This window comes from Podarcis melisellensis (genome assembly GCF_964234715.1).
Source record: "Podarcis melisellensis genome assembly, chromosome: 4".
Taxonomy (NCBI): domain Eukaryota; kingdom Metazoa; phylum Chordata; class Lepidosauria; order Squamata; family Lacertidae; genus Podarcis; species Podarcis melisellensis.
Genome location: NC_138531.1, coordinates 70,723,391 through 70,744,813, shown reverse-complemented (window position 1 = coordinate 70,744,813; position 21,423 = coordinate 70,723,391). Strand labels below are relative to the sequence as shown.

Sequence of the window (21,423 nt, the reverse complement as noted above, 5' to 3'; positions counted from 1 at the left end):
CAGGGAAGCCTGCTCTCCTGCTGTTTCCTGTCCAGGCTGCCTGTCAGCTCCACCATGTGCTCCAGGCTCAAGGGGATCCTCTACCAGTACTACCACCACTTGAGAGGTTGTCTGTTTTTAGAATACTTGTTTTGTGGTCAAATTTGCACCATTGTTTAGAAAACATATGAAGCAGTATGGACAGCAAATCTGAATTAAATTTATCAATTCTGCAGTGGATTTTAGATTCACATAAAACACTGAAGGCAGATAACAGGGAGACCACAAAGTGGAGTAGAATTTAAGGTGAATCAATCAAGGTGTGTTTGAATACAAATGGAATGTTACTTGTTTTCTTTTTAGCTACCATTGGATTTTACTCATCTTTTGAATGTTTTTTAAATACCAGTTATTAAATTGATAATTTAAATGTTTTATTTTTATTTTATTTTTCTTAAATAAATCTTCCCCATCTTTTTGCATCATAACAAAATAGACACTAGCATTTCTTAACTGTCTTACAAAAGGCATTTTTAGTTTCCCCCCACAAAAATCCTTGCCTATCATTCTAGCCATTATGCCCACCTTTCTAGTCATTAATGACGTATAAATAATTTTTAATATTAATACCTTAATATTTAAGGTAAGAAAAGTACACAAAATCCCCAGAAGTGACCAAGAAACAGGCAGTTTACATGTCAAATGTTTATTTCATGTAACCAAAGCAGTCAAAAAAGTTAGCGTTTTCCACCAACACGAGGAGCAGAAACTTTTACCGGCTTCATGATCTTTTGCTTTGGAGCAGCCTTTGTAGGTGCCTATGAACAGAAAAAAGAATGAGTGAGAAAATGCTACTTGTTTATTTACCACTGTAAATTAGGTCAATAATTGCATATGCACAAAGGGAAATACCAGGTTTAAAGTGAAAATACAGATTCATGCCTGCTATTTAACAGGCACAATAAAGAAAGACAACCCCACACTATTATCTTATTCCCAACCAATGGAAGCAACATAGGAGAATGTGAGCTATACCCCTTGAATAAACTGGCAGACCTGAGGATCAACCAGACAACAATCAACTTTCACTTTAATTCTTTTAAAGCTTACTGAGGCTGTTCCCTGTATGGAAAGGATCACTCAAGTGTTGACTTTGCGTAGCTAGAGATAGGAATGAGACCCATGTGCTACCAATACTCATGGCTATATGACACTTACCTGCTTCACAGCAATTAATGAACTACTACTTTTTGATTATGTTTGTGCCCTGATAGACATGATACAGGTCAATTGCAAATATGCTTAATAAACAAATTTAGGTTAAAAATAGGACAGCCAAATGGTTTCTTAATAGTCTACTCCTATGCATGTTTACACGGAACAGAGTCCCAACATGATGTAATGGTTAGAATTCTGGGCTTAGAAGGTCTACTTGTGTCATCTTTTGTGCCTTAACTAACAGGGCTTCTCAAAGGATAACTGAAGCAACCCCAATGTACAAAGTCCTGAAAGGCAGGAAACAATAAAAAATGGGATGGTACAAGGGATTTAGCAAATTAATTGGAACAGATATGGGATTATTATGCAACACAGAAAAATGCTAAATTTAAAGGCCATATATTGCTTTTGGAGTTTTAAAGAACTATTAGGAGGAAACTCAGAAAGCACACACAACTTCTCATCTTTAGCCATTCTTTGGGTAAACATTACCTTTGTTGTGGAGGGTACAGTTTTCTTAGTAGCCTGCTTAGCCTTCTTTGCTTCCTTGGCAGCTCTGTAAATGATATTTACAGGAACAGACTTAGTGTTAAAAATAAATGCACAATTCAAAGTGTTGGTGCTGACCTTTAAAGCCCTAAACTGCCTCGGTCCTGTATACCTGAAGGAGCATCTCCACCCCCATCATCCAGCCTGGACATTGAGGTCCAGCACCGAGGGCCTTCTGGTGGTTCCCTTGCTGCAAGAAATGAAGTTACAGGGAACCAGGCACCTGCCCTGTGGAACGCCTCCCAGCAGATGTTCAGTCAATAAGCAACTATTTTACTTTTAAAAGACAACTGAAAGCAGCCCTGTTTAGGGAAGTTTTTAATGTTTGATGCTGTATTTTTTAAAATATTCGGTTGGAAGCCACCCAGAGTGGCTGGAGAAACACAGCCAGATGGGCGGGGTATAATTCATTTATCATCATCATCATCATCATCATCATTATTATTATTATTACTATTATTATTACTACTACAGCGGTGCCCCGCAAGACAAATGCCTCGCAAAACGAAAAACGCGCAAGACGAAAGGGGTTTTCGGTTTTTGCGTCGCTTCGCAAGACAAATTTCCCTATGGGCTTGCTTTGCAAGACGAAAACGTCTTGAGAGTTTGTTCGCTTTTTTCCTAAAGCCGCTTGAAGAGGCGCAGTTGCGACGGACCGTGCTTCGCAAGACGAAAAACATTGCAAGACGAAAAGACTCGCGGAACGAATTAATTTCGTCTTGCGAGGCACCACTGTATTCTTCTTCTTCATTGCTTTCACATTCCAGAATGGATTAAGAAATAGGCTTAGTCTTCAAATACAGCAGAATGAGGTGATAGTATTGGCAAGACCAGTGGTTTTCAACCAATATGCTTTGGCACCCTGGGGTGCCTTGAAGGATGGTCAGGCATGCCATGAGCAACACTGGCCTCTGTCCCTCTTCCCTTCCTCCTCTGATGCCCTCTTGTATCTCTGCCTCCTCACGGCTTGAACTGCAGTAGCCCAGGCTACAATCTCCCCAGGCGAATGATGCCTCTGGGTCTGGCCAGGGGGTGCTGGTTGCTAGGAGCAAGCAGGCAGGCATGCAAGGGAGCCTAGCCAGCCCTTTCTGTTGGGAATGGACAGACAAGTGGGAGGCCAGGCAGGCTCCTTTCTTGTGCTTGCTGTGTGCAAGGCCTGCCTGGGAGCTGAATGCCCAGTGCTGAAGGGGAGCCTTTCCACCATGCAGAGGACTCTCAAGGAGAGGAGGCTGAGGGAACACTCCACAAGGGAGGGTGTTCGAAAAAGGTTGAGAGGCTGCCAGCTATGCAGGCAAGAGGTGACATAACTGGGCTCCTGAGCCCCACAGGGGTGTTACAGAGAGACGGTAGTTGGCAAGGGAGCCGTGGACTCAAAGGTTGAAAACCTCTGGGCAAGACTATTCCTGACTATAGGTAGGCAACCCCTTTTTGAGCACTTCTTTGGAAACTGAGGATAGAAACCTTCCCAGCTGTTTAGCTCTCTTTAGTTTCTTTTTTTAAAAAAAAAAGTGGAGCATTGAAATCTGAAACTGCCTGCCCCTTCTCCTAAATGCAAAGACCAGGTCATAAAATGCATTACTTCTTATTGTACCATTTTACACAAAGCATAACGGCTTTGAATTATTTTTCTTACCATCAGTAAGTATATTCATTTTATAAAATACACAAAAAGTAAAACAAGGCTAATTACTTCACTGCACTACTTTTACATCTGACATTCGAAAATGATATAGACGGCTTTGGGGATTATCCAAGACCCTAAACTTGGGAGGATAGCCTGTGTTGCATTGTCCATTGTGAGGGCTCCAAATGTTTTGAAACTGGTGTAGAATGGATGAACTCCAGCCCTGCTCTTGAGGTTGGGGCAAGGAACTGGGAATGTCTCCATAGTTCAGCATGGTATTGGAGACAAGTTCTCATCGTTAGGGAGTGGACAAGATCCTGGCAATCACATTTTTTTAATGCAGGCTAACCCAATTGTCAAAAATGGGTATTCTACGAGGTGTCACCTGTTTACATTCAAACAATGATCACAATGAAAACAGAAAATAAGTTTTCTGGCTGAATTTTCTGGTGGTTTAGTTGCCTTTAATTGTGTCAGTGAACTTGTTGTAATATTGCATGGTTTGTTTATCTTTTGTTTCCACCCCATCCCCACAAAATATCTATGTATTAACAGAATACTTTTTAAGTAAAATAAAAAAAAAATTAGAATGGCATTCTTGTAAAAATAGAAACCAATACAACGTTATAATTACTCACCTAATGGCCTGTTCCCTTTGGGCTTTTCGCACTTCAGGCTTCTGATTTCTCTTGGCCATTATTTCAGCCAAAGAGGCACCTGTAATTGCCCTATGGCACTTGACAGCACGGCGGGTACGTTTCTTTTGTACCTCTTCCTAAGCAACGAAGAAAGAGAAATACAGTAAGAGCCTGCAACTTGTGCACATTCAGCTTTACACACTTGGCAAAAAAGAGGGGCGTCCTATCTGGGAATTTTGGCAATCCCACCTGCCGTTACACCCAAAATTGAGGGCTTACTCTACTAAAAAAATCTATGCACAATTCAGAAGAGAATACTGGGAACACACCTTTTTCATAAACCTCTGAAGAGCCTGATAACCTAAGTCCATACACTACACTTCTCAGTAACTGCTACAATTTCTTTGCTATTAGTCATTGACATATTTTGACCTATTCTCTCCCAGTTTAAGCTTCAAATGCATCCAGAGCCACCTCTAAAAAAAGTACAGCTTGTGGAATCAATCATTTCACGTTCCCAGAGGAGTGCTTAATGGACACTGCTTTATCATCTAATTATTTCAGACAAAATATATCAAAGGGTGATTCCAATATAAATCTGACACAAAGAATGCATAAAAGCTCACATATTCTCTAAATAACCAAGTTAATGTTATGTTGGTTATTTTTCTCTGACTTTAAGACTGAACATACTTCAGAATATATATGTACAGGATTGTGCTACCAAGCAGTTCTCTGCTTTTTCAATCAACTAGCCACAAGAGTTCATTATTGAAAACATTTGCTACAGGAGGCAAAACACTTAAAAAGAACCATTTCCAACCCTAGTCACCAACTTCAATTAATAGATCAGCCTCTTTCCTCTAAAGCAATGTCCTAATACTGTATTATTTTTTATCACCATCTATCTCAAAACAATATTCACTTTTCAGTCATCACAGAAGAGCTCTTATGTGAAAAGCCAGACACTACCACAAAACACCATAGACTAACTGAACAGATCATGCTACATGCTAAGCTGCTAGATCACATGCAAGCCAAGTGGATAGTAAGCCAAATGGACAGCTTCAACTTTGCTGCTACATAAGCGTATTTAAGTATATATAACCCCTTGTCCATTTCTGAGGTACGACATACTTACCGACTGTCCTTTCTTGTGCTTCCGCCTGTACAAAACAGTCCAGTTGATCTGACGGGGGTTTCTCTTGGAAAGGAATGCAGACTCACATTTTGCATTCAAAAACTGGAAAACCTGAAACATTGAGTTCATTTTAAGTGTTTACTTTACATGCCACACATACAGTCCTATTTACCAGATGTAGGCTCACAATCTTTCCATGTTGGTGACACACTTTTTAGACATGCATGATTTCACAAAGCAGTAATTCAGTTTTAATGGCAAATCGTAGGTTAAATTAACCCCTTTCCAGACTTTCTGAGCCCTACTGAGCAAATAAAAATATATTATACGATCCTGCCATGTAATATTTATCCTATTCAGATGCTAAACCACCATTTAAACTACCATAAGGTGCAAAAAGTCACACACATACTGGCCAAATGGACTCAATTCTATTTACAACATCGCCAAATACTCTCACGCAAATAGAATGAATCAGATTATTATTCGGACTTTAGTTGTTTTTGTTATTTATTATTATTTATTATCCGATTTCACTTCAGGAATAGAAAAAGATTTACACCATTTAGAAACCATTATAATCCTCCCGTAACACGAATATATGTCTCGTAGATTAAGACAGTTTTAGATCAGTTTACAAGTCCTCGAGTCAACAGCAGCTCCTCTCCCTCATGAAATATCACATTATACCATAAAGTATCTGGGACACCATTAGTTCCCACCTGGCTACTTCCAGGGTTTAGCCAAGCCCGCTGCTACTCCCAATTCCTCTGCCCCTTATTTCCTCTTTACCTTGCCGTCCGTACGCGCATAGCGGCGGCCGTGGCCTGGGTAAATCTTGTACCCGCTGAAGCTGCACAACTCGACCCTGCATTGCGAGAAAGAGAACGCGAAACGGGGAAAAAGATTAGCGAGGCCAGCATCCCCCGCCACCCAACCCTCTCCAGGTTCTCCAAGCGAAGGATGGCACCGGATTAGAGCCAGGCACTGGTTCTTACTTCATAATGGCGGGTGCGGGAGCTCCCTCACAGGCAACTCCAGCGGCGAAAAGAAAGAGAGGATCATGGGAAACCGGATTCTATACTCGCGCGGGGCACCCTGGGAGTTGTGCCGGTGCATGATGGGAAACGCTGCGCTTTCTCCGGAGGCTCGTCTATTTCCTAAAATGCTCGAAAAAATCACTCTTCGCGACGCCGCGGCCTCTTCAGAGCCTTCTATTGCCACCTGCTATTTCTGAAAATTGTTTTTTCCCTCAGTGGTTTTCACCGTCCAATCAGCGTCCAGAGCCTGCCCGGTTGCCTAGCGTTGCGAGCAAGCGGGAAGTATGGCGGCGGCACCAGCGGCGGCGGCGGCGAAAACGGAGGCGGCTAAGCCAGCCATGGGCGTCAGGGAAGGTACGGAGCGGGTCGCGGTGCCTAAAGGCGTCCCCTGTCCCTCCCCCCCCCCTCATTGTGTGTGTTTTATCCAAGTTGGGAAGACTCGGCGAGAGCTCTATTCAAGGCTTGGACCGTTGCGGGGCTGCCGCGCGGTGCCTTGTGGGGGCCGTAGTTTTTTCCTCGCCGCGTACCTTTGTTAACGTCCCGAGTCTGTTCAGCCTTGGACTCTAAATCCCAGAGGGCCCTGCGGAACACAGTTCTCTTTTTCTCTATTGTGGGGAGTGGGTGCTTTTGAAACCGTGCAGGGCCGTTCAGAGGGGAGGCCAGAAGCTCTGCTGTCCCTTCGTTGGCACGAAAACCTGCAGAAGGGAAAGGACGCGCGTCCAAACCTATCTTCTCCTATGCCCGATCATAAAGCAGGCGCCTAATGGGCAGGTGCAGCCTACCATATAAAACACACAGGACAATGGTTGGCATGCAGGGTGCTGCTGTCATGGAATAACCCCATGTTATCTGGCTAGCATTTTGAAGGGTGCTCTGGTATTAGTTGCCAGCATTGCTCAGAGTCAGGGAACGGTTCCACTGTGAAAGGGTTTGCTGAAACCCTGGTTCCCGAGTTACATTATAAGGCTTTCTCAGAAAAAACAACAACCAACTAGCTATAATAACATGAGACATTTTTATCACCCAAGAAAGAACACAATACTACACAGCATTTTTTTCCACACAAGAAAAGGGATTAACATACTATTGTTTTAAGTTTGCAGAAATACCCTGTAATTAGAAGGAGGATTGTTTTGCTGGATAAGACCTCACATTGCGCACCAGGAATTAACATATGTAGAATGTATCTTATTAGCAAGCTGATTCCTGGCACATTTTGAACATATAAGTCCTCCTTGGGAAGCAGGAGTTCACATTTCAAAACAGCCCTTTAGTAGGATGTATTTTCTAGATTCCACCAAAGCAGGATTGGCTTTATGGAAATGCAGCCGGATGAATGACGCAGACCCCCACACCCATTTAAGTGGTGGCTTTCCATAGCAGCCTTTGTATACTGATAAAACTTTATTTTTGGAGCTAATGCTCTGTTTAAAAAATTAATTGGATAAAGATTCATCTTTCTATTATCACCTTTACATTTTAATATAAATATACAGAATTGAGAGAGAATTCACAGTGGCTTCTAAGATTAGAGTATTTTGACATTATTGCTAAATATGTTGCTTATGGTGAACGTTCTCTTAAACCTTTTTCCAAATATATAAAAAAATTGAATTTTCCAAGATTTAGCTGGTTTGTGCATCACATCAAATCATACTTTAAACTATGGCTTAATGCAAACAAGCAGTGTGCCTGTACAATGTGCTTGCTCATGAGTCAATACTCTCCCACTCTGGTTGCCACTGCCTCCACATCACCTTGGCTTCCCAATAATTAAAGGAAATGAACCTGAAACATTGGTTTGCATGTAACAGGAAGCCACCCTCTGATGGGCTTCCTCTCTAGTGGCAGCATCAGGAATGGGGAGGAGTAAAGAAAGTGCTCACATGAAACTGCAGTTTAATTTTAAACCCTTGTTTAAAATGAAATTCAAACCTGACTACTATGTACCTTTCCCCAGTTTTGCATTTTTTAAAACTTCAATTTTTTTCTTTTCTCTTAGGTTCATTAATTAATTGGTCAGGCCAGGGTTTACAGAAATTGGGTTCAACTTTGGCCTGTGATGCAGATACACATACTTTGATTTTGGATAAAAACCAGCTAATTAAATTGGAGCACTTGGAGAGCTGCAAGAACCTGATGCAGGTTAGTTCCATATGTCTCTGATACAGTGCTGTGCTTATTATGTTATCCTTGCTTTATACTTAAAGGAAAAAGCATAGGAAAATAATTTTGGGTGAAGTTAAATATATATTTAAAATCCATTCTCTTCTGTTTAGCTTCAGAGCACTATGCAACTTCTTCTCCAACCATATACACTTGGTGCTACGTTTACTCTCTTAAGCAACAAAAGAGGTCTGTCCTCTGATGCCTTTAGTGGCTTGGGAGGTGGTTATTTAATGAACCACCTGAACTTCCACGAACCTGGCTGCCAGCTAACATCTGCTTTAAAGGCCCTGTTCTGAGGACCTGGCCTTCTGACACTATGGGTAGCTCTCGGAGATGAGGTCCTGTGGAACATCCTCTCCAGACATTTAAACCTTTACTCTTCAAGGAAACCGGGGAGGTCCATCCTCTTATGCCTTAAATGACTTTTAATCCCTTCTCATTGCTTTTTATATTGTTTCTGTAAATTCTTCTGTGTTCTTTCATTGTTTTTAATTTGAACTTTCTTGGGCCTACATGCGAAAAGTATAGAAAAGATTGTAATTAGATTGTGAAGTCAGAACCCATATGGCTTACATTCTGCTAACTGAATAGCTCAGTCCTATATGCAGAACTAAGCTGCTTTGAGTTTGATGGGCCTTCCTCCAAGGAAAGTACTTTAGCAGTCCTACCTCAGTAAGGCCTTTCTTTGCTCTGTTATTTTGCAGTTGTCAGTAGCCAACAATCGGTTGGTGCGGATGATGGGTGTAGCAAAGCTGACTCAGCTTCGAGTATTAAACTTGCCTCACAACAGTATTGGCTGTGTAGAGGGACTGAAGGATCTGGTGCATTTGGAATGGCTGAACCTGGCCGGAAATAACTTGAAGGTAAACTTAATACCATAATTCTGAAGAACCGCTTCCTCTTATGAGTTTCCCACCACAATAAGAGGTCCTCCTGTCAGTTCTGAACTCACATTTCAGTGGGAAAAGGGAAATGACCTTTTCTGCTGTCACACCCAGACTTCGTTTTTTGTTTTTCATTTTCTCCCGCAATCCCACAATCTTCTTTGGTTCTCCTTCTCATTTACCACCTGCTGCGATGTAAAAAGTTTTCATTTTAAAAAGACCTTTAAAGGCCTAACTATCACCAGGCATATATGCTGCTCTTGGAAAGGGGAGGGCTTTTATGGGGGGGGGCGTTATATGAAATTTCATTGTTACCGTCTTAACTGTTTTTAATCTCTTGGCTTGCTATTTTGTTTAGTTACTGTGTTTTGTCTTTAATTTTTGTGATATCTTATGGTTCTTGTTGTGAATCACCTTGAACATTTAGAGGGAAAAGCAAGGTGCAAATGTTCTAAATAGGTGTCATATTTTAAAACCAGAATATCTTGCTTCCCTAAAAAAAAGTAAAATGTGTTACCTTTCAGTGGTTTCAAAAACTAAATGTTGTCTTTCTGCTGTTTCCAGAGCAGTCTGCAGCACATCCTCATCCTACCTTTGTGTCCCTTTTACTTTATTTCTCTCTACTTCTCCTGCCCCCATAGCCGTCACATTTATCCTCCTTTATTGCCCCAATCCTGCTTTAAAAAATAGGTGTTAGTTTAAGACAGTGTTCAATTTGGGGAGGAAGTTCTATGGCTGATGCAATCTCTTTCTGTGGATGGTTTGTTCAGAAACATGCATACTTTATGATGTTTCATAATGCTACAAAATGTTTTCTCTTCCTGTAGACTATAGACCAGATCAATACCTGCACATCTCTTCAACATCTTGATTTGTCGGACAACAATATATCCCAGATAGGAGATATCTCCAAGCTATTATTGTTAAAGGTGAATGCCGTTCAGTTGCTGGTTGGATTGAATTATTTTCTTTGCTGAGAGGAGAGGGCTGTTTTTCATTAAGGCTGCAGTCCTATAACCACTTTTCTGGGATTAAGTTCCACTGAATTCAGTGGGATTTACTTCTTGGTAGACATGAACAGGATTGTGCTGTACAGCTCTTTCAAGTGTAATGCTGAAGTTCTGAGCTATCAATCCCTTTAAAACTGAAGGAAGTTAGTCACATTTTAGACCCACTGAAATTAAGGGGAAGTCATGGCTAATTTGTCCGTTAGTTTCACTAGAATTAAAGCGTAAGGTAGCTTCCACTTAAACCAAAGGCAAATGCCTTTTTGTTAAAACATTTCCTTTGATATGTTTTTTAAGCATATATTGCCAGCCGTTTTAAATTTTATTTTTGCACTATTTAACAAAGGCATGTTTAGTAATGATGATGATATTACACAGACCTGTTTGAAGGAATTATTATACGTTATTTAAACAAATGAGTACATGTTGTATCTTTCTCCTATTCTGTCTCTTAAGACTCTGTTACTGCATGGAAATATCTTAACATCATTGCGTACAGCACCTGCTTGCTTGCCTCAAAGTCTGGGTATTCTTTCATTGGCAGAAAATGAAATCAGAGACTTGAATGAGGTAAGAATACCATTTGTCAACAAAACTGAATATTGTGCATATTTTGAGAATGCTTTACTTGCAACTTTGTCTTATATTCAGCTAAGTTTCCTTCACTACATTTTTAGTTTCCTACTTGTATCCATAACAATATGGGACTCCATACAAAGTAGCTGCTGGTAGCGCAGTGTTAGCTACTAAAGCAAATAAACAATAATAATTAGTCATTATTAAACATTTACTCCAGAAAGGCAAAAGGCATTCTGAGGGACAGATTCTCTTTTGGTAGTAATTCGCATTAAGTTTCTTTGTTGTACAGCAGGCATAGGCAAACTAGGCTCTCTAGATGTTTTTGAGACTACAATTCCCATCATCCCTGACCACTGGTCCTGTTAGCTAGGTATGATGGGATTTGTAGTTCCAAAACATTTGGAGGGCTGAGTTTGCCTATGCCTGTTGTACAGTGTCCCTGCCTGAATCTGTTGATAACAACAACAAAAAATCAGTGTTAAAGTACATAAAATGTATAAAGCACTGTACAAAGACTAAAAAGCTCCTGTCTGCAAGCTTAAAGCCAAATAGATCCAACCCAAAAGGAAAGGAGGAGGTGAAATGGTAGAGGCCCTATTTCCTAACATTAGATAGCTCTCATAATTGGCAGCTTGAATGCAGATGGTTCAGGTAGGAAAGGACCCAAATGGCAGCCAGTCTCCCAGGTGAATAGATCAAGTGGACCTTTCTGTTCCACTTTTCCCTCCATGTGATTGCTGGCATCCCTCTGTCTCGAGAGACAGTGGAGAGCTCCTCCAGGGGTAAAGTCAAAACATGGGAGAATCACAGCGCCTGCTGTGGCTGCAGAGACCAGTAACTCATAACTGCCTCCTACAACTAAAAGATGATTTGAGGGTAGGAAGTGTCAAACAGCAGTTGGACTCTGCTGCCCCTTATTAATTATTGCTCTCCTGCAACAGCAACCAAACGGAATGCTAACTTCCTGAATCTCCTCATTATCTGAAGCCATTAGATGTCCTTATGAAAATATTTAAACCTTTTTCTCTCTCTCCAAATATTTTTCATGCCCTCTCCTCTTAACCAATGTCAATTTCAGGTCTAGACAAGGATTGTCAGTGCCTGAACTCTAAAGTATTCTGAAATTAGGTTTCCTATATGTTGTGAATGTTTTGTAATTAAGCAAAATCATTTATGCTTTGGGACGTCAATATGATTATGGCCATGCATAGTTCAATTCAATAGGTTAAAAAGCTTTGATAGGTATCTATTGAGAAAATCTTAGGTATGTGCTATTCTGTCTGAGGACAGGGAATTGAACTAGATTAGGGCTGTAGATTGCATATTGGTGAGTAGTAGCATTAATTTATGTACTGTTAAGCTAATCTCTGAAAAAAATCCATTACAAACAATGTAAGTTTTGAGACACACACAGAACAAAAAGAAAAGAGCTGCTCTGAATGGAAAGAAGCAAGTCATTTTTTTTTCTTTCCACCCTCAAATAGCTCATTGTGTATGAAAAATGTGGCTGAATGTGACATGCTGTTGTTTATCCCATGAAAGCAAATTGCTGAACACAGGAAAATTTCAATTAATCAACAAAGCTATTGTTTGCTTTTAGATTTCGTTCTTGGCTTCCTTTACTGAGCTAGAGCAACTGTCAATAATGAACAATCCCTGTGTGATGGCCACACCTTCCATCCCAGGATTTGATTATAGGCCATATATTGTCAGTTGGTGTCTCAATCTTAAAGTCCTTGATGGCTATGTGATATCTCAGAAAGAAAGGTAAGAAACTGAAGGATTGAATCTGACTAAATGGAAGTAGCATACTATTCTGTATGTTTGTATTTTATTAAATTTAATTGCATTACTGGCTACTTTTGCTTACAGTGTATAAACATCTGCTATTGCTATTACTTTATTCCACCACCATTGCATCTAGCGTTATTCTGAGTCTATTTTGAGTTGGATTACCCATCTGCCTGCTTTGACAACTTTGTTAGACACTTTGAGAATTAAATCACTATCATGCATTATGTCTTGAATGTCAGTGGAATAGCAGATCCTAGTGATGTAGCTTTGGTATCTCGTGTTTTGATAAATTTATACAACCCCAGAATGTAGACAACATCTTTGTAGTATTCTGTGAACCGCCTTGAGACCCCTGGGTATAGGGCGGTATATAAATTCGGTTAATAATAAGAATAAGAATAAGAATAGGAAGAAGTAAGAAATTGTCCACCACTGCACTGGATCTTTGCCCACCTTATTGATTAAAGAAGCCAGATGAGGTCTGGTGGCAGCGTAAGAGTGGTAAATGACTTACTGGAGTACGGAGTAATTACCATCCAGACTTAGAATAGCTCTTGTGGGACCTTGGTCAGGGTAGGGGGACCCCCACTGGATCCCACTGGATAATTTCCTCCAAGACTCCAATATGCCATTCTTGGGCAAGGTTCTTAGGTGTGTGGTGGCTTCTTAGCTCCAGGGGTCCTTGGAGGAAATGGATTACATAGACTTCAATTTTACATAGGTTCAATCCAATTTTGGACCTGGAGTTGAAACTGAAACAGCTTGGATCACTTTGGCAGACAACTGCTGTGCAAGGAGACAGAAAAGGGGAGTAGTTTTTCCTTGGTTCTGCTAAATCTATCTGTGGCGATTGATACCATCATTCTGGGCTGCCAGACACTGTTTTGTGGTGGTTCCAGTCATTTCACAAGGGTCAATTTCAGAAAGTGATGTTGTGAGACTCTGTTTTGGCACCCTGATCATTTGGGCATAGTGTTTCTTATCAATTTTGGTTAAACTCTTTATTTTTATTGCACAGTGTTTTGTGCAAAAAGATTTTATAAATGTTCACCAAGAATATTTCTTTTCAAGGTGATTGTTCTTCCCTCTAGCTTGAAAGCAGAATGGCTTTACAGTCAAGGAAAGGGAAGATCATTTCGGCCAGGCCAGCACATTCAATTAGTACAGTATCTTGCCAGTGTTTGTCCTCTTACTAGTATGTTTGGGCTCCAAACTGCAGAGGATGCTAAACTGGAAAAAATACTACATAAGCAAAGGTAAGAACATTATCTTTTGTCAACAGCTGGGAATTTTAACAAAGTAATTGTTATTTTGTGGCAGAAAGAATAAAAGGATAACCAGTTAATTTTGACAGCTTCAGACCCGGCACTATCAACCCTAACTGTTGTTGTTTTGGACTCAAAGGAACTGGTTTGCAGAAAGACTTGTGCACCAGGCTCTTGGCTGATATTTTGCTGTTGGTTTAGAGCCACTCTGGCATTGATGCTTTAACAAAACCAGTCTCAACTCCGTGTCTTTAGGTTGCACCAGAGGCAACTAATGTACCAAAGCCAAGCTGATGAGCCACCTGTATCTTCAACTTTGCATAAAGGGCAGCCTGCTACCAGTGAGTCAAACAGCCCTGTTCACAGGCCACAAATGACTGAAAGTGGTAAGATTCATGGGTTTCTGTAATACTGTTTGTGATGATGAGCCCATTGTCTAATATACTGATATCCAGCAGGAGCTGGTGGAGAGGATGGCAGAACCTTATGACTTGAAATAATGAAACTAGGGAAGCAGAGATGGAGTTGAAATTGAAAGGAAAAAGGGTTCTAAAGACCGGGATTCTGGGTTAGACAGAGATAGTGTTTATGATATCACACTTTGAACAATGTGATCAGTAGATCATGCTGAGCTCCAACAGCGTAGTCCGGCAGAGCATTGGAGTCTTCTTGCTCTCCCGTTGTCAGCCTTTCCAGAGTGTAGAGTGTGTATTGTATCAAAATACAAGATAAGTCAAACACACTATCTACATAAACTTAAGAGATCCTAGTGCATCATGAACTGTTATCTGATCTTAGAGGTTAAACTGTAGAGATCCAAATAGACAGATCCATTCACTTACTTCAGCTCAATACTACAGTGGTACCTCAGGTTACAGACGCTTCAGGTTATACATTTTCTGGTTGCACATCGCGCCGAACCCAGAAGTACTGGAACGGGTTACTTCTGGGTTTCAGTGCATGCACAGAAACGCTAAATCACACAGAATTGCGACCCGTGTGTGTGCAGACGCGATGCTGCAGGTTGTGAACACTGCGGGTTGCTAACGTGCCTCCCGCAATGATCACATTCGCAACCCGAGGTTCCACTGTATACAGTTCTGTTCTGCAGCTATGCAGTAATAAGTAACTCCTAACTCTTTCCTGCTTAATGCAGCCTTGGCTTTACACCCACCAATGCATGGGTATTCTCCATGCATTCTCCACACATTCGTTGGAGAAAGGTAGGTTGGATGAATTTTAATTTCGTTGGCAACCATGCATTTTTACGGGTGAAAGCCTAAAGAACGACATTCAAAGACACCTCTTGAGGTGAGAGTTTAGCCTATTCCTAGAGTTTAGCAACCTAAGGGGCCCATAAGGGTCGCTTAACCAGCACATGAGCCGCCCCCAAACTAAGCTGCCCATTTGGCGAGTCCCTGCATGCTGCGCTAAACTGGTGCGGCACCGGGACTTTCTTCTGCGGCTCTGGAAATTGCATCTGCGCATGTCTGCGGTGCCGGATATCACTTCTGCGCATGCCCAGACACCGAAAATCGCTTCTGCGCAGGCACAGTTTCCAGTGTCATGCTGCACCAGCCCGGCCCACGGAGGTTCTCCGCAGGAGTGATCTGGCCCATGCCCATGCCTTGCCGACCCCATGCCTATTCCTTGGTGACCCTAGCCATTTCACCAAGCCTGTTGATTTATATGGCTGTTGGTCATATTAGTGTGTGGTGGCATCTTGGAAGGCTTCCAAGATGCTCTGTTGCCCATACACACAAGAGAAGACTCCCATCAGACAGTGTTAAGCTCTTTCCCCACCTCTGAATCCCTGCAGATGCACATGGTACTGACAATCCCACCTTTCATCCAATTAATGGAATGGACAGACATGTTGCGTACTAAGGTGATGGCTAGCAGGAAGCGGGGGGGGGGGGAACTCAGTCATGCTCTACAGAGGTTCCTTAGGTATACAGGGGAGACCTAAATGGTTATGTTGCTGCCTAGTTAAGTGTTTGTCTTCTTACCCTTTTCCAGAACCTGTTATCAAAAAGAATACATGGGTAGCAACAAAGTCAAATGATGATCATTCCTATGCAGTTAAAAATGTTTTCCCCTCATCACTGCAAACTGAAATAAGTATTTCTAGAGATCTCTACCTGGATGACATGCAAACTGACGAGGACAAGTTGAACAGTAGTCTTCTATCCTCAGAGTCTACTTTTATGCCTGTTGCGTCTGGCCTCTCCCCAGTGTCTCCTACTACTGCAGAACTGAGACTTCACAGAATTAATATTGAGACAGAAGGTATGGAGGATGCTGACTTTGAATTTATAAAAGAGGTTAATAAAAAAGGAACGCAGGAAATGACTTCTGTGATTCTTGGGGAATGTGCCATCAAATCAGCAGAGGCTGTGGAAACTCAAAAAGAGGATCAAGAGGAAGGACTATCGTCCACTTCTAGTTTGTCAGCAGCCACTGCTACTCTTTCTGCTAGCATTAGCAGTTGTCAAGTATCCTCTGAAGACCATGGTGAGCACAGTGACATCAAACGATCACATACTCTGGAAGAGGGTGTTATCAAAACTGTTTTCCCTGCCAAATATCCAGAAGAATTGCCTGCTAGCGCAACTGCTACTTTAATCCAAAAGTCAGATATGCTCGAAGAAATGAACAGAGCAGCCACCAAGATTCAAGCCTGTTGGAGAGGATTTTACACAAGGAACTACCATCCCAGAGCCAAGGAAGTGCGTTATGAAATTCGACTTGGTAGAATGCAGGAACACATTATACATTTAACTGAAGAAGTAGACAAGTAAGTTGGCAGCTGTTTTCAAATTGGAAGTAATTACAATTTTGAGGCTAAATGGAAATATTGACTTATCTAACTGCTAACGATGTAACAAGCACAGTAGGAGTGTTTAGGAGGTGTAGCGTCCGCCCTCAGTTGATGGGGACTCTAATTCTCTAATGTCTCTAATTCTGTGTTTGGAGCAAGGTGGGAGAAAATTGAATAACCCATCAGCTTCAGAAGGTCTTAGAAGTAATAGAAGGTACAATCTGCTCTGAAGAATTACATTAGTATAATTATATACAGAAAGAGTCATTCTCTTCAAAAATTGTTAGTAAAAAATAAGGGTTTTACTGTGGTCAGAAGATTGAAAAGTTAACCCATACAGATCCCATGCAGAGTCCACCAAACTGCTGATAAAATGCATAACAAGTACTGCAGCAAATTGTTTAAATTTATTTATAAAATCATATATATTTATATGTTTACCATATGTAGATTAAGAAAGGAAAAAGATGAGGAGAAACTTCAAAGACTTGTGCAAGAGGAAGCTGTAAAATTCCTTTGGGACCAGGTAAAAATATCATTTCTAAATCATTTTCTGACTTTGTGTTAATAAAAACCATGGCTCACTAAGCAAATAAGCTGAAGAGATATATGTACCATGTTGGAGAGTTTACATGATTTACAGTGCCTATCTACTCAGAAGCAAGTTTTGTTGAGCTTAGTGGGACTTATTCTCAAGGAAGTGTCAATAGGATTGTAACTTAAGGGTCACCTCACACAGGATGCAGTTCTTAATATTGCTCTTTCATATGAAACTATAAATATGGTGGCACATGACGCACATATAAGTCTAATTGAAATGATAACATTTCCTTTTGTGTGGTATTTGCAGGTTAGATGCATCCAGGAGTGGCAACTTTCAGTGAACTCACATCTCACTACTTTCCGGCAGCATAATACTCCTTCATCAAGCATTTTGGGTCCCTTCAAGGTCCATATAGACTCGCCTGGACGAAACCAAGTACCTTCTCCTGTCGGCAGTTCAACCTGGTTCGTTTCAGCTACTGAGGCTTGTCATCAGAAATGTTTGCCAGAATTTCCTGACTCGGGTTTCCATTCCTGTGTGACTGACCAGAACTGCCTTCATGAATCTCAGTGCTGTGGAGAAAACGTGGCAGAAGTAAATGGTGACGGCTCTCTAGAGGATTCTTTCAAAACGGTCAAACCATGTGAAGATTCTCTTTCCGAGTGCCCTTTAGCAGCTGAGGAGATTGAACTGGACCACGAGGAATGTTGTAAAGAGAGTTTCAACAGTGAGCAAGACAGCAGTAGTCTTATCCAGCAGTATTTAAAATCGGTTGAGCAGCTAGATAATGATGACAAGACAAGTTGCAGCAATGGAACAGGCAGTCGCAGGCCGAATACAGCTGCCTCATCAGAAGACCCGGCTGTGTTATGCAATGCTACATCAGGCTCCCAAGAGGTGCTTGCATCGGGACAAGGTGGAACTGGTCAGCCAGAAATCTGCAATTTGAATGCAGAAAGGCCAGAAGGAAAACAGACAGACTGTGACTCTTCTTTCCAGGCACTTCCTGTTAGCATAACCGTGTAGCAGGTATTCCGTTAGAAAAGCCACATTAATATGTTTTTGTTATTGTTGTTTGTATGAGATTTTTATACATTTTTGGAGACTTGTGCTCCTGCGCTGTTAAAGCATCTTAGGTTGTGAATAGTTTTGCTAATAATCTAACCTCTAACTGACACTGTGTTAATCTGTAACAAGATTGTTTCACTACAGTGGACATGATGCACTTAACTTTTTATGTGATCTGAACAGGTTTTTATGAAATATAATTTTGAAGACTCTAACTACTTTTCTTATTACCTTACTACGTGAACTAAGCAGTTCTCTTTTCCCAAAATACTAAGCATACATGTGTGTTATTATCTTCATTTTAATAAACCAATGGGAGTAATTGAAATAGCTGCATTGAGTACTTATAATTTGATGGCTATACAAGGTTAAGACATTCACAGTCAATAATTTTTAAGTATTTTGACCAACAGTTTGAAAATGTATGCTTAAACTCAGGTACTAAGCCATAGCTTGGATATTTTATTCGCCAGCCTTTTTTCATTTATAAGTCATCTTTTAAAAAAAAGAAAAGAAAGAAAGATGAAATAGTTGAATATCAGTTTAGAAACATGGCTGCTTGAGTTCCATTTATCACAGAGTCCTTTATCATAGGGGTATTTTATCTAAGAGGATTTGCCATGATGTAATTCTTTTGGATTTTAGCCTGGGGGGAAGTTTCTGTATGATAAGAGCGATAGACTCGTAATCTGGGGAACCGGGTTCGCGTCTCCGCTCCTCCACATGCAGCTGCTGGGTGACCTTGGGCCAGTCACACTTCTCTGAAGTCTCTCAGCCCCACTCACCTCACAGAGTGTTTGTTGTGGGGGAGGAAGGGAAAGGAGAATATTAGCCGCTTTGAGACTTCTTCAGGTAGTGATAAAGCGGGATATCAAATCCAAACTCCTCCTCTTCTTTCAAGGGCTACAGTATTCTTGGAAAGGAAGTTGCAGTGCTTCTAGCACTGCATTCCAAAGATCAAAATAACAGAATTGTTCTTCTTTCACCAGTTCACGTTCTGGGGAATGTGGCTGAGACATTCTTTTTAACATGTGAGCGTTATATGACCATGGTTATTAACTGTTTCTAGGATACTACTTCAGCTATTTTAGCGCATGTCTTGGTGCTGCAACATCTGAAGTTTAGGGTGTAGTTTGCCACTTTATCTTAGGAGATGTCTTGGTTCAAATCATTATCTGCACCCTAGCTGGGACCTAAGACATTGGTGGTTGGGATGTAAGAAACCAGTGGTTGGAGGGGAATTGGCTACATGGATCTAGGGGTTTCCTGCATTAATGGAGACTTGAAAGCTCTCCCTTTTCCAGTTGCAACTGTCGAGAGATTGACACACAGAGCTTACTGGTTTCTACAGGTGTAAACTTCTTGACAGGTTTTCAAAATTATTATGAATAGTTACTGCCACAAGTGGTAAACAGGTATTTTTATTCATAAGACTTGGAAGAATTCAGATGAGATAGTGACTTGTACCACCACTATCCAAGCAATATTGTTTAATTCCTAAACAAAGATTGTGCATAGTGGTGGGGAACCTCTGGTCTGTGAGCCTAAGGAGGCCTGGTATGGCCCCCTAATTTGGCCTATGAGGCTGTTCCCTCCCACAAAACCACACCTACCTAATCCACATCTGATGGTAGGAATGCTTGAGAACATTCCCAATTGTTCCTTGGTAAATGGACAGTCCTAATCAGGTGATGGGTGCCAACAGACAGTTCCACTTTGTCTGTTTGTAGGCGTGGTTTGGGTTCAAATCGATAACTTTGATGATGTCATCTGATATGGTCATGATGACTGGTGACTGACTGGTGCACAGCTGTGCTGACCTGTCAGAGTGGCCCATGGGTGAGGTGAGGATCCAGTATGCCACTCCTGTTATAGGCTGTCTGAAAAATGATGTGTCAACTTCAAAAATGGAGGAATTATTTTGCCACGTACATATGGATAGACATTTTATAAAAGTAAATGCCTATCGCTTCAAGATGTACCATCATGTATTTTAGAATGCAAGAATGGAGTGATACGCAATGTAAGATCTAATAGATTTCATTTGAGCATTTGCTTAAGGGGTCTTGAACTGACATCACAGCCACATAACTGCTTTTCATTTTATAACTCCCCCCATAGGAATTTATATTGTCTGTTTTGATTATAGGTCATTAGATTAAATTAATTCCTGTAGGCACAGGACCAATGCATCAAGAAGGGCTGCAGGCATGTAGTTAATTGGCTAAATGCCTGTTTTGTGCAAGAGAGAGAGAGAGAGGTCTAAAAACACTAGGCACAATTCAAATAGTTATGTATTTTAGGTCCCATTAGTTTTAATGGGATAATTTTAAGCATGCACTTGAACTTCGCCCTTTTAAATCAGTTAGCTTAATTTTGAACATTTTTTAACTATCGTTGTGAATTATAATATCTGCATATTATAATGAATAAAGGAACAAAGCACATCTGCCTTCCAGCTGGGTTAATGAAATCTGTCTTCCATTAGAAAGCTGCAAGTGTTGAATGACTCAACACTTTAGAAGCTTGCAGTGTTACAACCTTGGCCCAGTTAAGTAAAAATTCTCACAGAACATTGCAGTATACCTAGAATTCTTAAACTATTTCCTGCTATGTCCAAAAAATTCCATGGGATGTGCTGGAATGACCCCCATCTCTCTCAAAAGAGAATGTTAAATTAACAAAGCATGTATCTGGAAAGGAAAGGTGAAAGCAAATGCCACTTGAGCAGACTTCGCCTGTAAAATACAGCTTTCTCTTCCCCTATGGCCACCTGATCTGTCCCAGAGGACCTCCAAACCTCTGGAGCAGGTTGGGGGGGCATTTGGGGGGACTGCAGGGGGGAAGAGAGAGAAAAGTAAGCCCCACCTCATAATGGGTTGAAGTCCGTTCTGCTTGCACATGGACAGCACTGATTGCTGCCCAAAGCTATTTTGATCACTTACTAAAGTCTGGCCTGTGTCATGACATTTTGACAAGTGCCTCACTGGCTGCCCAATAGTTACACTGGAGTGCTTTCATGCTACAATGGAATATTGTCTGGATGCAATCTAACGGTCTCATTGACAGTGAAATGGGTTGGCCGTGTCCAGCTTGAAACATG

General features: G+C 41.1%; 2 protein-coding genes across 2 annotated transcripts; one reads left to right on the top strand and one right to left on the bottom strand.

Moving 5' to 3' along the window:
* Positions 1–669: 669 nt before the first annotated feature.
* Positions 670–6,210, bottom strand: RPL24 (ribosomal protein L24). The gene is made up of 6 exons (XM_081908594.1): positions 6,148–6,210; positions 5,942–6,017; positions 5,150–5,260; positions 4,009–4,145; positions 1,690–1,753; positions 670–797 (listed from the first exon to the last, which is right to left on the bottom strand). Exons 1-6 carry the CDS (start codon positions 6,150–6,152, stop codon positions 717–719), a joined length of 474 nt encoding a protein of 157 aa, XP_081764720.1. The 5' UTR covers positions 6,153–6,210; the 3' UTR covers positions 670–716.
* Positions 6,211–6,407: 197 nt separating this feature from the next.
* CEP97 (centrosomal protein 97) lies at positions 6,408–18,652 on the top strand. The gene is made up of 11 exons (XM_081908411.1): positions 6,408–6,543; positions 8,192–8,334; positions 9,063–9,221; positions 10,070–10,171; positions 10,706–10,819; positions 12,429–12,595; positions 13,714–13,878; positions 14,143–14,273; positions 15,907–16,684; positions 17,159–17,234; positions 17,559–18,652. The coding sequence occupies exons 1-11, from the start codon at positions 6,474–6,476 to the stop codon at positions 18,276–18,278; spliced, it is 2,625 nt and encodes an 874-aa protein (XP_081764537.1). The 5' UTR covers positions 6,408–6,473; the 3' UTR covers positions 18,279–18,652.
* The last annotated feature ends 2,771 nt before the right edge of the window (positions 18,653–21,423 follow it).